This window comes from Xiphias gladius, chromosome 19 (genome assembly GCF_016859285.1).
Source record: "Xiphias gladius isolate SHS-SW01 ecotype Sanya breed wild chromosome 19, ASM1685928v1, whole genome shotgun sequence".
Taxonomy (NCBI): domain Eukaryota; kingdom Metazoa; phylum Chordata; class Actinopteri; order Istiophoriformes; family Xiphiidae; genus Xiphias; species Xiphias gladius.
The window spans coordinates 27,865,002-27,879,996 of NC_053418.1; the positions used below are offsets into that span (position 1 = coordinate 27,865,002).

Genomic DNA, 14,995 nt, shown 5'->3' on the forward strand with positions numbered 1-14,995 from the left:
AATCTCAATCTCAGGTGTGACAGTCATGGGCTTTGTAGCCTACGCCTGCCATCTGCCCCAACCACCTCTAGATAACTCCGCTGTCATTAATAAATGTAGAACTTCAGTCATTTAAAAAAAAAAAAACCCTTGTCTCTGGAGGTAATCCAGTCTGCGATTACATTGTCACCACGACGTAACTCTGAAAACTATTGAGCTATATATGGATGTAATGTAAAGAAACATGAGAGGTGAGATGAGCAGACAGGTTGTTAACAAGCCAACAGTATAGCTAGATTAGCTACCATTTTATTTGGAGGTGAAAGTGAAGACACCCAAAATTTCAGTGTCATTGCACTGGAAAAACGTGCACACAAATATAGCAAATATAGGTATGGTGGGTTAAAGCTAAACCCAGAAGTGGGTCTGGAAACTGATTACAACAAAGTTTGAGAAATACTTTCAGTGTTTGCCTTCATTTTCTCTCCCAAATAAGTTTGACTAACCAGGGAGTTTGTTCACAATCTGATTGTCCGATCATAGTTGTGTGCACAGTTATTTTCCAGTGCAATCAGGGATTGTTACTGTTGTTTCGGATCCGTTCACTTTCTGTTTTACCTCCAAATTAAGTAGTAGCTAATCCAGCTAAACTGTTTGCTTGTTTTCAACCTGCCTGGTAGTGTTTCTAGCCCCGTCTCACTTCACGTTCCAATATCACAGTCCCAGTCACTTAAATTAATGTTATTTTTGCTGATACAAATGATGACTACAAAGATAAGATCCTTGTTGTAATGAACCCAAATGATCATTTCAGAGATTATGGTTGCCTCCCAAGCAGATCTGCCTCCACAGATATTGTATGAAAAATAAAAAATACAGGACAACTGAAGACCAACCTGATTGACTGTAATATGATTTGCTATTTTTAATATTATTTGGTGTGGCAAGCACACCATGAGTACTGTCCTCCTGATGAAACATACAATGACATTTCGGGTTTGAATACTAATAAAACAGAATTAACTAATGGAACAAATGCAAATAGTATTTGACCCAGGTATGACTTTTATGGCAAATATTAATGTAATATCCTTTTCTCAATTTAAATTGTTCAAATCTCTGTTGAGTGCAATCAACGCATACCCAACACATCTATCCCTGAAATTAAAATGAGGGCCACGATTAAAGTACAACATCATGTGGAGTTCATATGGTTCCATCAAAGCAGTAAAACAGTGTCTTCTTAAATCAAGCTGCATAAAGTGCAAAGTCTTCATATTAGAGTCCTGGCTCAACCACCAGGAAGTCAATGTGGTCCTTCTCTTTGGTCTTGAAGGCCTCGGCGATGACCCGGGCTACATCCTTGTGCTCCCGACCTCTCAGTGAAATGCCATTGACCTCCAGGATGACCTGACCCACCTTCAGCTGGTTGCAGTTGTGAGCCGAGCCTCCTTTCTGTCAACAGGGATATGGGGGGAATGAAGGAGGGAAGGCAGACAATAATGTGACATATTTAGAAAGATAGCTCCCTTCAGTGACAGGTGAGTGATTAGTCAGTATGTTTGCTGTTGTTATACTTACTTACAATATAAGGTAACTTTCTTACCGTTTGATACAATCTAGGCTTAAAAATATTCCAATGACTTTACAACGATTAATTTCCAGGAATATATAATTGCTCCTTGGATGTGCACTCAATGCTACACCTTTTGACACGGTCATAGGTACAGCTGAAGACACTGGGAACATGTCTTTGGTATTAATGAAAATGAATAAAAATAAAGTGGTTTAGTACACTATTTTGGACTGGGTAGAGTATTTTGGGGTATTTTGGACTCATGACTTCAGTATTTCTAAACACTGCTCTGCACTTTGATTTGGTGATGGAGGCCTGCATAATTAAGCCCCTTGTTTCAGCCCCTTGCCTGCATTGTTTTCATTTAGAGATTTTGCCCTCTGCTTCATTCACATTTATTCTAAAACCTACTTTTCCATACATTCAGTATGAAAAGTAATTGGAAGAGACCACTACCGCTTAAAAGATCCAGTTATATTACTGTAATAGTGGCATTTCAAGGGCAGACTTCAGTATTAAGCTATGATAATAGCTTTGAAGTGTTAAAGAGTTTTGAAGATAGCGCCTTTGTTTCAGTATATACAGTATAATGGCCTTTAATACGTGAATCACACAAACACACATTCTGGAAACTCTGTGTTCCTGCAGGTATTTTTCCCAGAGAAAACTGAGAAAATTTTGTGGAGAATTCCCAAGAAATACTTGGATATAAATTTCTACTATTCACCCCTAAAACAATTGAAAATAAAATAGCTGGTACAATATAAAAATACTAACAGTGTAATAAATGTAAGATCTCTGAACATAGGCTGATTGATATTTCTATGATGGTATTGTGTTGTAATACTTGCTCACATCTGAAAAAACAGTGAATTATAAGAAACTCTGTGGCATGAATTGACTAAATTACAGCAAACTCAACTAATTTCAACTAATCAATCTTTTTAATATATTAACAACGGATCAAACGACTATGTGTAATTTGAAGGGTGTTGCTCGTAGTTTCAAACCCACAGAGATTTGTCACCAGCTCTGCAGTTCCCCTTTGTATACAGAGCTTTTTAGTATCATTTGGCTCATTGTTTTGGTTTCACTGATCTCAATGACCTAGTTTCAGTGAAAAAGGAACCTGCCAGCAGTCAGACTACTAGCTGATGATGAACGTTAGCTAAATAGACCCAGACATTTTTCTTAGGAGGGGAGCTAAAAGGAGAGATAGAGTCATTCATCAGCTAGAAACAAACATGACTGCAAATGAATGTGTGCTGGCTATGTAATTGCCCCCAGGTGGCCAATGAAAATCAACTAATACAGCTTTGAACTGGAATGGACAGTACAATTCACAAGTAGTCCTTCTTTGTTCCAATGTAAAAGGGCATTTTCCTCAGATAAATTTAGAAAGTTATCTAGTTCAACCGTCGATCTGCTTTCATTCTTGACATTAGAAAGATTGGTCAGCTGTTGAAGAAAATGAAGGATCGGGGTTGATGAGTGAGATGAGTCATTCGTCAGTAGAGTCTCTGTGTGTGTGTCTCTGTGTGCACAGTGTTACATGACCGCTTGCTCTTCTTCTATTAAGCAGCCTAATAGAGCCACAGGGTTAATCCATCCATCCATTCATTGGTCCATCCTCTCTTCAGGACAAATAGAACAACTATCAAAATTGTCCGATTCAATTTAATCCTCAGTGCTGAACATGTTTATTTGCTGGATATTCAATTACAAACTAGCAGCCGAAAACGTCACTGTAGGGTATACAGGCTGGTAATAATGAATTTTGACTATGCTCACTGGCCAAAAACTCTGAGAAGGGTGATGAATCAGACGCACTCTCAGCTGTTTCTACAATCATCACTATTATGCCGATGGCAAGGCGTTAACCCCAGCTTCTTTAATGCAGCGCACCTAGTGGCCAAGAATGGACTCCCTGTTGTAAAGCAGAAAATGCATGAAAGGGTTTCAAGCATCCCAATAGGAGACATCAGTCTTTACAGTTCAGTTAACAAATGCCTGACATTTATGACACGTAAATGAGGATTGGTCAGCTCTTAAACATACTTAGAGGTCTGAGATTTAATGACTAAGATGAATCATTTGTCAGAAGAATCTTTGTACATGTGTGAGTGCAGGAAACTGGAGGAAATTTTTACACTAAACACACTTGATTTCCAAACACAGCCATTGTTTTCTTCTGCCAACTGTGCATCGACGGTTTTTGGTCAAGCATCAAACCATCTGTCAATGCTGAGGATGTTTCAAATGGTGTCAAGAGGCATACATAATTGACCAGCTGTTCCAGCTAAGGAAAACCAGGTCTGATCACACACCATAAATAAGGTTAAGCAAGTTTGCATAGTTTCCATGTTGTGTTTATGACTCATCTTAACTCAAAATTAAAACAGTACATTTTGTTGCAAATATGGACAGAATAATCTCAGAATTTTAATTACTGACACAAGCATAAAGGGATTTCCCCACTGTGGCAGTGAAATTCCATTCTCTTCTGAGCTGCTGCCCTGGTGCTTCAACTCTCCCTTCTGTAGTGGTATGAAACTATTAAAGTCCAACTTTCCCCTATTTGCAGTCAAAAATTACTGTCAAAGTATTTTGAAATTTATTGTTAATATTTTGAAGATTTTAAAAGATACAAAAGAAATGCTCCCTTTAGCCTCCCTTTAGCGCATGTGTTTGATTGACACCTGAGTCGAGAGGGGCACAGAGACAGTGTAAACAAACTTGCACTGTTAACTGTAGTTTACAAGCCAAGAGCAGACAGAATTTTGTCAGCAGTCGTGTTGAAGAACAAAATCACAACATCTAGCATCTAAACTGACTGATGTCAACATCAGCAGCTAAGCACTTGCATGTTCCCAGCTGGCTAATCTGTTAGTTGGTTAGCTTGCCAGGGACACTTGCCCGCTCCCCATCTCCCCATCTCTGCTTGAACCTAGAGGCTCGAGGCTAGATTAGTACCTACCATAGTACGTAACACACCTGAATCTCTGACAGAATTCATTGTGGATAATGTAGGCACCAGGTTTTGACAAAGGCAGAAAAAAATGTGTGGAATAAAAAAGAAGATATCACTGGTTCCTCTGCATTGATTTTGATCCTTTTTTAAAAATTGTTCATTGTGAGTCCGATAATTTTATAGGATTGCAATGCTAAATCGGTGGAGTACTCTTTTAATGCACAGACAGGGGCCACTCTCATGACACCAAAACATAGAAAATACTAATTTCTTCCTGTTAAGTATTGTTTTTTTTTCTTTTTCAAATAAAGCACTGGATGTGTGATTTACAGGTCATGCAATTTAATTTCAGTCGGACAGAGTTCATGTACTATAATGGTCCCTGTCTCTGAGCCACTATAAATAGAGTATACTCATCTGCCAGCTTCTCTGTAGACCCAGCTGGTTTTAAAAAAGGCAAAGAAGAAATAAACCAATTTAGATTAAATCACACGCTCTTCAGTCTCTTTAATACTTCAGTGTAACAGTGATTCCAAAGAGTGTGTGCAGCTACTATTAGATTACATTCCCTTGATATGATAGGAATATAAGTGGCTAAATGTCCATGTATTCATGTGCAATGTCACGCTGTTTATAGGGGACTCCACTCAATGACTGTGAAGTTAATCATCATTTTGACTGATATTCAATGTCATCCACTGTCCTGAGATCACAGACGTGGGTGAATGGAGTTAATGTTATGCACAGTCACAAAAACTCCTCAAGGATGCCCTGTTCATAAAAGAGCTGGCGGGGGGGGGGTTGCTTCTGCTGAGGTTACCAAGACTGTAACTCATTAAATTATCACCTGACGTCTCACCCTCAGCCCATCTAAAACACTTTGTTCCATGTTATGGAAATGTACTGATGTGTTGTTGGACTTGAAATGTGTCATAAAGCAATATCAACAGGAGGATTTTTATTTGAAAATTGCCTTAGAATACTGTCTGTGCAAAATATATGCAAACATAAATACTGTATAGTGTGTGTAAAGTGCAAATTTGCATTGTTTGCATGTTTGTGTGTATTTGTGTATGCATGGCTACGTTTGAATGTGTGTGTGCATGCGTGTGTGTTGCAGGCATACAGGCCATTAGTGTCCATTTTTCATGAGCCTGGTTGCCTGGTGGAAAAAAAACTGTCCATGAGCTTGCAGGTCCGGGCCTTGAGGCTGCTATACTACTTGCCATATGGCAACAGCTGAATCAGTCTGTAATTGAGGACGCTGGGGTCTTTGATAATCCTGTGGGCTTTACTGACACACCATCAGTTTTATAAATCCTGGATGGAGGGAAGCTCACATACACTGATGCACTGGGCTGTCGATACGACCCTCTGCAGCACTTTGCGGCTGAGGGCTAAGCAGCTCCCATACAGTGATGCCTTCAGTCAGAATGCTCTCCCTTGTGCCTCTGTTGAAGACCTGTAGGATGCCGAACTTTTTCAGCCGTCTGAGGTGAAATAGGTGTTGCTGTGCCTTTTTCACAACATGGCCGGTGTGCACGTCCCAGGTGAGGTCCTCTGTGATATAGAGACCAGAGAATTTGTAGTTGCTGACTCTATCTACAGTGGTCCCGCTGGTGCTGATGGGGTCGAGCCTCTTTCCTGTCCTCCTGTAGTTCGCAACCTGCTCCTTGGTCTTAGCAACGCTGAGAGAGAAGTCGTTGTCCTGGGTCAGGTTGTTGACCTCTCTACTTTAGGCCGCTCATTGTTGTTGGTAATCAGACCTATCACTGTTGTGTAGTTGGCGAACTTAATCACTCAGTTGGAGCTGTGCGAGGCCACACAGTTTTGGGTGTACAGGGAGTAGAGGAAGGGGCTCAGGACACAGCCTTTGGGGAGCTCCTGTGTTGAGTGTCAGGGATACAGAGGTGTTGGAGCCTATCCTCACCACCTAGCGTCCACCCAACAGAACGTCCATGATCCAGCTGCACAGGCTGGGGTTGAGTCCTTGGTGTCAAGTCTGGAGGGAACTACTGTGTTGAATTCTGAACTTTTTCGGCAACAGAACAAGGACGCAGGACTTGAAGCAGGAGGGGACCATGGAAAGGGAGAGGTTGAATATGTCCGTAAACACACCAGCCAGCTGCACCATGCACGCTCTGATCACCTGGCCTGGAATGTGGCCTTGTGTGGTTGTGTCTAAAAACTACACAGCTCATCCGGGATCTCCCTTTAAAGTCTGATATTGTGTGTAGTCCTTGCCTCATACTATGTGAGTCATTTTCACTTAGCTGTGTCTTGATCTTCTCTCTGTATTCCTGTTTGGCTGCTGTGAACACTCTGCGCAGATCATAATGGGCCATGTTTCCACTGCTTTGTCTATGGAGGTGAAGGTGGTGTGTTATGCTGTGAGAGCAGCTTGTACGGTACTGTTGATCCATGGTTTCTGGGTCAGTTTCATCCAGACTGTTTTTGGTAAATGTCCTCTATACACTTATGGATGAATCCTGTGACTGCTTCCGTGTACTCTTCAGTGTCACCATTCAACATATCACAACATCTTCCAGTCAAACAAAACAGTTCTTTTATACAGCGTGCGATTGGTCAGACCGGCAGTCGAGCATCCTCATGGTGGGCACTGCTTGCTTTAGCTTCTGCCTATAGACGGGCAGGAGCAGGATGGAGGAGTGATTGGATTTGCTGAATGATGGGCGGTGGAAGGGTTTGAAGGCATTGCAGAAGAAAGAGTAGCGGTGGTCAAGTAAACTATCAACAAAGTGATCACTGAATCTCATATGTTCTGCCATATCTAAAGTACCTAGCTACTTTTGAGGTAGAAATTATGTTAAAAAAAAATAAACCCAATAAAATAAGCAAAAAGCTGTGAGGTCATTGAAGAACCCAAAAGCGGCCATACTCAGTACCCTCTTGTCACTTTAAACAAGAGTGTGAAGACTTCAAACCAAAGCTCAGCCGAACACTACTGTATTGCTGTCTCACCTGAATGGTGACTATGCGTGGCAAAGGTTGGCGTGTTTTGGCTCCCCCCTCGATAGCAATGCCAAGGGTGCTGGAATTTTTCACCACTCGTACTACGGTAGCAGTTGGCGCTGGGACCATTGAGCCAGTCTGCTGGGACACAAAGTGAAGAGTGCTCAGGGCCATTGAGAGCAAGGTTGAACTTTATTTTGTCATCATCAAAACCTTTTTACATCTAGATCAGACTTGCCAACTTGTCACTTTTGGTGAAATTGGAATGGGAGAAACCCCATGTAATTTTGTAACAACGACAAAAAAAACAACAATCCAACAAGCAAGCCCACTTCACACATAGTGATTGTGTGGTGGTGTGAGCGGTCTGAACTTCTCACTCAAGCTTTCTTTTTTAAAATTTTTTACACAGCTATTTCTGTCAATGTACATGTGTACAACACCATGAATGCCTTTGAGCACAAACTGTTCAAAGGTGTGTGCTGTTATCCCAATTTGTACAATTCATAGCGCCTCACCCCTCTTTATGAAAGCAGGCTTTTTGCTATGCTTTTACAAACTAGTATGGACGAAGCATATACCAGACTTAATTTGGCCAATTGTGTAAATCATTTGTGATGCAGGATTCTGCTGAACTACACATTTGTATACTAAGCTAGTAATGCAAACTAATGTAAGCCTTTTTGATTTAAGCTGCTGCCACTTGAAATGTTGCTGTTTAACTAAGCTCTATTAACATTACTTTATCCAAATTAACTGAATGTTGAAGTGAACTAACTTTAGCTTTGTTTTGCCCAGTGAAAGCAGCGTCTGTAGGTTGTATGAAGCAAAGTTTGCCATTATTAAGGCACTGTAGGTGGCAGCATATTATGCAAATAAGAATATACATACATATTGTTTTTTTTGTTGTTGTTTTTTTCAAAGTTCAGGGTACAAGGCAACAAGTGTGGAGGAACCAGACGCAAAAAGGCAGAATATAGGGTACCTGATGAAATCAACTGAACGGACTAACAGTCTAATGCTAGGGAAGAAAGGCACGTTGTAGTTACGGGTAACAGGATGGCCGGAACCCTTTGACTGAAAACGAGCATAGATGATGTACCAAGAAGCTAGTGGAAAGGAGCTGGTATGCTGTATACTAAGTGGCTAATCAGGGAATAATGAATATGTGTGGGAAAGGCAGAAACACTGTGGGGACATCTGTTGGGCAGGTGGGAAATGACAGGGTGAGATGGATTCTATTAATGCAAAGAATAGAGTCACTGAAGAGAGGTTAAAGAGAGGTTATGGAGACTGTAGGCTGTAGAGTTGGAGACTTAGGAGGGCACGTGTCTTGATGCACATCAACTCGTCAGGGAAGCAGCGATTTTATCACATTCACTACCCACATTGTGACATCCCGATCTGCACGCCTTTGTCTGTCAGCATGGGTCACTCTGCGCTACGGACATAAATTAGTGCCACTCTATGTGATGTGGTCAGTGTTTGTTGCATTAAAAGCATGAAATTTCATTGAAGTGTAGCAGAGAGAAGGAGAGAAGTGGAAAAAAGAGGCACATGGCTAAGCCTCAAAAGCAAGCAAAAAATAATGGTTCAGGCAAAAAGAAACTTGTGCATAGCTCCCAAATCCATAATACTTGTCACCCTGCTCTATTCAAAACTTCATCTCTCAAACTTAAAAAACTTAAAACTTAATAATGAAAGAAACATATCTTACATTGATGTAATTGATTTTGATTTTCCATGACACAATCTTCTCCTTGAGTACAAATGAGTTAAGGCACTACTTGTTTCTTCCTTGTTTGTTTCTTCATCTGGTCTTTTGATTGGACTGCTACCAAACCGTGATGTGCTCAATTGCTTCACTGTTATGAGTAAGCACATTATCTGGTGCTGTATAATTAATCACATTGGTGTATCTGCAGTGCTTTTGTTTGTCTGTAATAAGATGTCATGTAAGTTGTGTTAACTAACTTAATTCAATTAAGGAAATGAAAGCAACAGAAGAAGTTCCAAAGAGCTGAAATCACAAACTGATAAATAATTGGGTTCACACAAGTCACCTTGGGACAGGACAATATGGACTTATTAAGAATAAACTATGAGCAATATGATGAATCTAATGACTTGTGGAAGTGTTATTTATGACAACATGAAGCCCTCACTTGTCTGGTGGCCCCAGGTGTGTGGGCCCCTGGCTGTTCCAGATGACTCTTCTGGTTCTTGCTGGGCCGAGGGCTGCCGTCCTTACTGAGGACTCCTGCCTCGGCTAAATCCACCCCGCTGTCCTCACTCAGAGTCTGGCCACTGTCTGACAGCTGAGACAGTGTGGCCCCTAGAAGGAACACTATAATGTTATTATACATAGAGGCAATATATACAGCGGTAAGGGTATTTTCTGTTATCAGGTAGTGGCCTTTATTTACCTCAGCTGCAGAGATAATCTTTATTTGAGACAGGCTTATATTGGAGATAGGCCTTATATCTAATATCACCTCTAAACATGTATTATATCACATTTCAGTAAGAAATACAACGTTTTAGTATGACACGATTTTCTGATCTTCTCTCATTGCCGTTGATGCTATTTAATGTTAATTCAAACTCAATCTCTACGTTAACCTGTTATCTTAATTGCAGAATTACGTTCCTTTTTCCAAATACATTCCAATATACTCTATAGTCAATATTGTACAATATAGCCACACACTACTGGATTTCTGGATTACCTTTGCACAATTCTTTTACATGGATTGTAATAGTATAATGTGTACTGTATATTGTATATGGCTTTTTAAGATTGTCTTTCCTCTATTTAACTTGTTATTTTATTTTTACTTATTTCATTCTAAAGTTGATCTGTTCTCTTACCTTTTAGCCTGTCTCTGTGCTGCTGTAACATGTGAATTTCCCCCTGGGGATCAATAAAAGCCTTGTCTTTATCTTAATCATAATTTTTTTTAATCTCACATTTCTGTTCACACTCATTCTCCTGTTTGTTCAATGTTAAGCCACTGTCAGTGAAACTCAATACATTTCACATTAAAAGACTTCCAGGGAATGTCCTCAAGGGATAGTGGTCTAATGTTGGTTTCAGACAAAACAGATAAGAACAGAGGTTTAAGTACATAAGTATTAGGAAAAATGTGTACTTAAAATATCAGAATGTAAAGTACTCATCCTGCAAAGTGACCCCTGTCACTGTTATATTGTTATATTACTAGATCATTATTATTTATGTATTAACATATAATCAGTACGTCCTTCATAGCTGAGTACTTTAAAGGTCCCATATTATAGAAAGTGAGATTTCCATTTCTTTTTGGATTATAAAGCAGGTCTAGAAGCTATATTAATACTATGAAAGTATCAAAGCACCCAATCCACGGAGAAATGCACACAGCCCATATTCAGAAACAAGCCATCAGGCCTTCTGTAACTTTGTGATGTCACAATGAAACAGTCACTGTCCTCAGCCATGCCCCCAGTACAGCCCACCCAGATCCACCGTCCAGCCTTGCAGGATTTGATTTTTCAGATTGTTTTCAGCTTTTAATCTTTTTAATGCTATTCTTCTACCAATCATTGGATTACTTTTATTGTGCTGTTTTAAGTTTCCCATTTTATCAATCGCCAGTCTTCCACTCTTGCTGTTCCTGCTGCCCAATCACCCACCTCACTGATGTCCCAGATGGTCTCGGATTCTGCTGCCATGCACGCTCACCCAGCTGGCCTCGACGCACACTGGCACTGTACCGATTCTCCCGGAGGATCTAGCAGCCGGGGAGAGTGAGCTGGAGGCAGGGGCAGTGGGCTCCACCACACTTGCATTGGACCTGGACACTGCAACACTGCGGACGGTCACCCAGACACCGCCAGATGATATAGGTTTGCACAAGAACCAGGCCCAAGGTTCCAATGTATAGCTCCACACTAAATCCAGCTAGAGCATTTTAGTCTGAGTTTGACTGTCTGTTTGGTTCATTTCAGCACCGAGTGACCATTCTAAATTGCATTTACTGGTGAGTTTTCCAAGCTAAATTAGTAGGCTACACTCCATTACCTGTGGCTGACCTGGCTGTGAGTCACTCAGAAAACAGTTAGCAGAGCCTCTCCTCTGATTGGCTGACCGACACAGAACACCCTGTTGTTGTTAGAGCTCCAGAGTGAAGTGTGAGAGAGGAGCTGTAAAACTACATTGAGATGGTTTTTTGGTAATTAAAACCACAAATATATCTTCTTATGGATATCAAACCTTCAAACAAAACACTGGAAAAGTGTAAAATATGGGACCTTTAATAACAATGAATAATAATTTACTGATCATATGTTTTTGTTAAAAATTTTATTCTGAAAAGTAACCATTAACTATAGCTGTTGAAGTAATGTAGTAGAGTAAAAAGTACAAAATTTCCCTCTGAAAGTTAGTAGAAGCATTAAGTAGCCTCAGATGGAAATACTCAAGTACATATACCTTACATTGAATTGAAATACAGTATGTAAGTAAAATGTACTTAGTTACTTTCCACAACTGTGCAAAACCAAATAGTTTTTTAGGGAAGTTGTGCGTAGAATAATAGGCAACACATAATCCAAAAGCAGCTAACTAGGATGCTATGGACTTGAATGTAAAAAAAAACACACAGTTCATTTTCTAAACTGCTATCCCCAACCTCTCTGATAGTTTCTGCTATGCTTTAAATTTCTTGCTTAGGTCTTAGTAAGATCAGAACACAGAGTTACATTACTTAGAGATTGAATACACTTAGCCTTACTTTAATTCCTTTACGCAGTAAAATTGCTGATGCCATAATTTCCAGTGGCATTCCATGCTAGAATGCCTTTGGATGTGTTGATGTGTCTGACTCAAATTTCAGTGTGGTTGAACTTTGTAGCCTGCTATCATGGTTTTACCCCAGAATCCCCCAGAACCCCCCCCCCCCCCATTGTATGTTTCTGTGCCGCTGCACCGTCAACTATTCAATAAAAGGCAAAATGGCAAAAAAGAAAAAAAAAAAAAAATTAAAGGGCCTTCAGCAGGTCAAAGGGCATTTCCTGGTAAGCATATAATGTGAAACATCTGCAAAAATTGTTGAGTTTCACTGAAAGTATCCTTACACCTATCAAAAGAGGGGAAATTCAATTTCTGGAATAAGTTGGTTAATTAAAATAGAATATCTGTTAAAAAAGATAAACTGGAGTTAATGCTGTGTAAATGTACATTATGTGTAATTTATCATGGGCATCCTGCAGTATACTGTACGTACGTATACATCCCATGTGCTTTTGGGGGCGCTATTAGGGTCTATGCTTTAATATTTTGTGCTGGCCACAAATAAATATGATTATTTAAATGAATATGGACTTTTATTTTAAAATTCACACCAGGAGTAAATCAAGAACTCAGCTGTCAGATATATGGCTGGATATAGTGTATCAGTATATACTGACAGAGATATGCTGCATGATACATCACTAAGAAATAACAATTTTGCCTAATAATTGTAACTTGTATGTTGAAGTATACATTAGATGTATTTTTGCACTGGGAGACAACACAAATAGCCATACACTGACACAGACTTGTGTACCTCTTTGCTGTGGTCTGGAGTCTGCAGATAGCCGGTTCATGTCTGTTATCATGTCTTTTTGAGTGAGGGCAGGTGAGCAGTGCTGGTCAGGACTACAGGGTGGAGCAGCAGGTGTGATGAAAGAAGGGCAGGGGGATGGACATGGCGAGGGATGGGGTGATGGATGAGGGGATGGCATGGGAGATGCCGCTTTGGAAGAGGATACAGACTTTGATAAGATGGAGGACTTCTCATAGGAGCTGGATCTGGAAGAGAGCTTGACAGATCCCTGTGGTTTAGCAGAGCTGGAGAAGTCCCGGTGGTGCAGGAAGCCTGGGCAGGTGTGGTGTCCTGAACTGGGTCTATTGTGGTGGGCAGGATGGTGGTGGAAGTGATGAGCGAAGTGGGGGTGGTTGAGTTGTTCGGACTCAGAGAGCTGGAAGAAAGTCTGGCAACTGTGATGGAGTGCATTGAGGGAAGTATGGTGGGCAGAGGCTGGGGGGGGCTGGTGGGTAGTGGGGACGGACTTGAGCGACTTGTGGAGGCAGTCCTGGAGCAACTGGGTGGGGCCAGTGAAGAGCAGGCTGCAGCCGGGCTGCACCAGCCGGGCTGAAGGCTTCTGACTGAGCTCCATTTCCCTGGACAGCCTGCTCGGGGCCTGGAGAGGAGCACCCCCAGAAAGTGGAGGAGATTCACCTGACGCCTGCATTTCATCCTGTCAGTGACAAGAATGCAATGGAATACATGAATAACACATGAATGGTGCAGCTCGGCTCCCTTAGCCTAATAAGTAACAAAATGAAAAAAAAACCTTTAAGTTATAATCCTTAAGATTTCAGTACTGGTTGATTCTGCAACAATTGTGGTTACTTACTTATTTTCTTTCTTTCTGAGAATGAGATGAGAATATCAATATCAATCAAAAATGTAGAGCTGGAGTCAGGATGTGACCAGCCTAGCTCAGCATTAAGGCTTGGAGCTGAGGGAAACTGCTGGTCTGGCTCTGTCAAAGTTAAAAATTCCACCAACTAACACCTCTAAAGCTCTAATGTTTGTTTTTGTTTTCACCTGTGTCTGTTTGTTGGTTTGTTTGTTTGTTTATGTGTCAGCTGGATTACGCAAAAAGTACAGAACCAATTTCCACCAAACTTGATGGAGGGATGGGGCATGGGTCAGGGAAGAACCCATTACATTTTCGTGTGGATCTGCTTAAAGGGGCAGATCCAGGAATTTTTTTAAATCACTTTTCATAACATTGTGAGATTGGGCATCTTTCCACATTTTCATCAGTTTCTCAGGAAATAATGTATGGATCTTGATGAGAAAAAATCAGACATATTTATGGTGTTGACATCTATGACTTTGTACAATTTGCTGCAGATCCAGATAATAATCCAGATCTGGTGGAAGAAAAGGCTGAATCTGCATTACACAGAGAGTTTTACTTACTATGTTTTATGACAAATAAATCAATAATGTTATCCGAGTACTGCCTATATCATTTTATTTTTTCTATTATAATAACTAGCCAGACGTGTAGGATTATTTGCCCTTGGCAGAGGTATGGGCTCTACTGAGTGCCATTCTAGTTTAATCTGTAAGCAATCAGAAATTTAAAAATGCCAATTTGTGATTTTAGAGGACATGCTAGAAGTATTAAAAAAAAAAAAAAACAACAGTTTATCTGAACAGTACTGTAGAGAGCATACCTCCACCAAGGCCAAACAATCCTACAAATCTGTCTGGCTCTTATTATGGAAAAATGCAATAATGGCCACACACACCAATACACACATCAAAAATTTTACGTAAGGATGTTGGTCATTTATCTACCAGTCCAAACACTCAGGTCCAGGGCACTTCTAATGATTTTGAGACAAATTTTCTAAATCTATAAGCAAGATTTCTAAGAAATTAGATGTGGAT

The 14,995-nt window shown here is 40.5% G+C and overlaps 1 protein-coding gene across 1 annotated transcript in view; it reads right to left on the reverse strand.

Annotated features, from left to right (window-relative positions):
* Nucleotides 1–1,057: 1,057 nt before the first annotated feature.
* Nucleotides 1,058–14,995, reverse strand: part of whrnb (whirlin b) — a 105,150-nt gene continuing 91,212 nt past the window's right edge. The window contains exons 9-12 of the mRNA XM_040154211.1: nt 13,091–13,784; nt 9,665–9,834; nt 7,509–7,640; nt 1,058–1,434 (exon numbers count right to left, since the gene is read on the reverse strand). Of these exons, the coding sequence (XP_040010145.1) occupies nt 1,258–1,434; nt 7,509–7,640; nt 9,665–9,834; nt 13,091–13,784 (1,173 nt within the window). The 3' untranslated portion in view covers nt 1,058–1,257. The remainder of the gene's footprint in view (nt 1,435–7,508; nt 7,641–9,664; nt 9,835–13,090; nt 13,785–14,995) is intronic.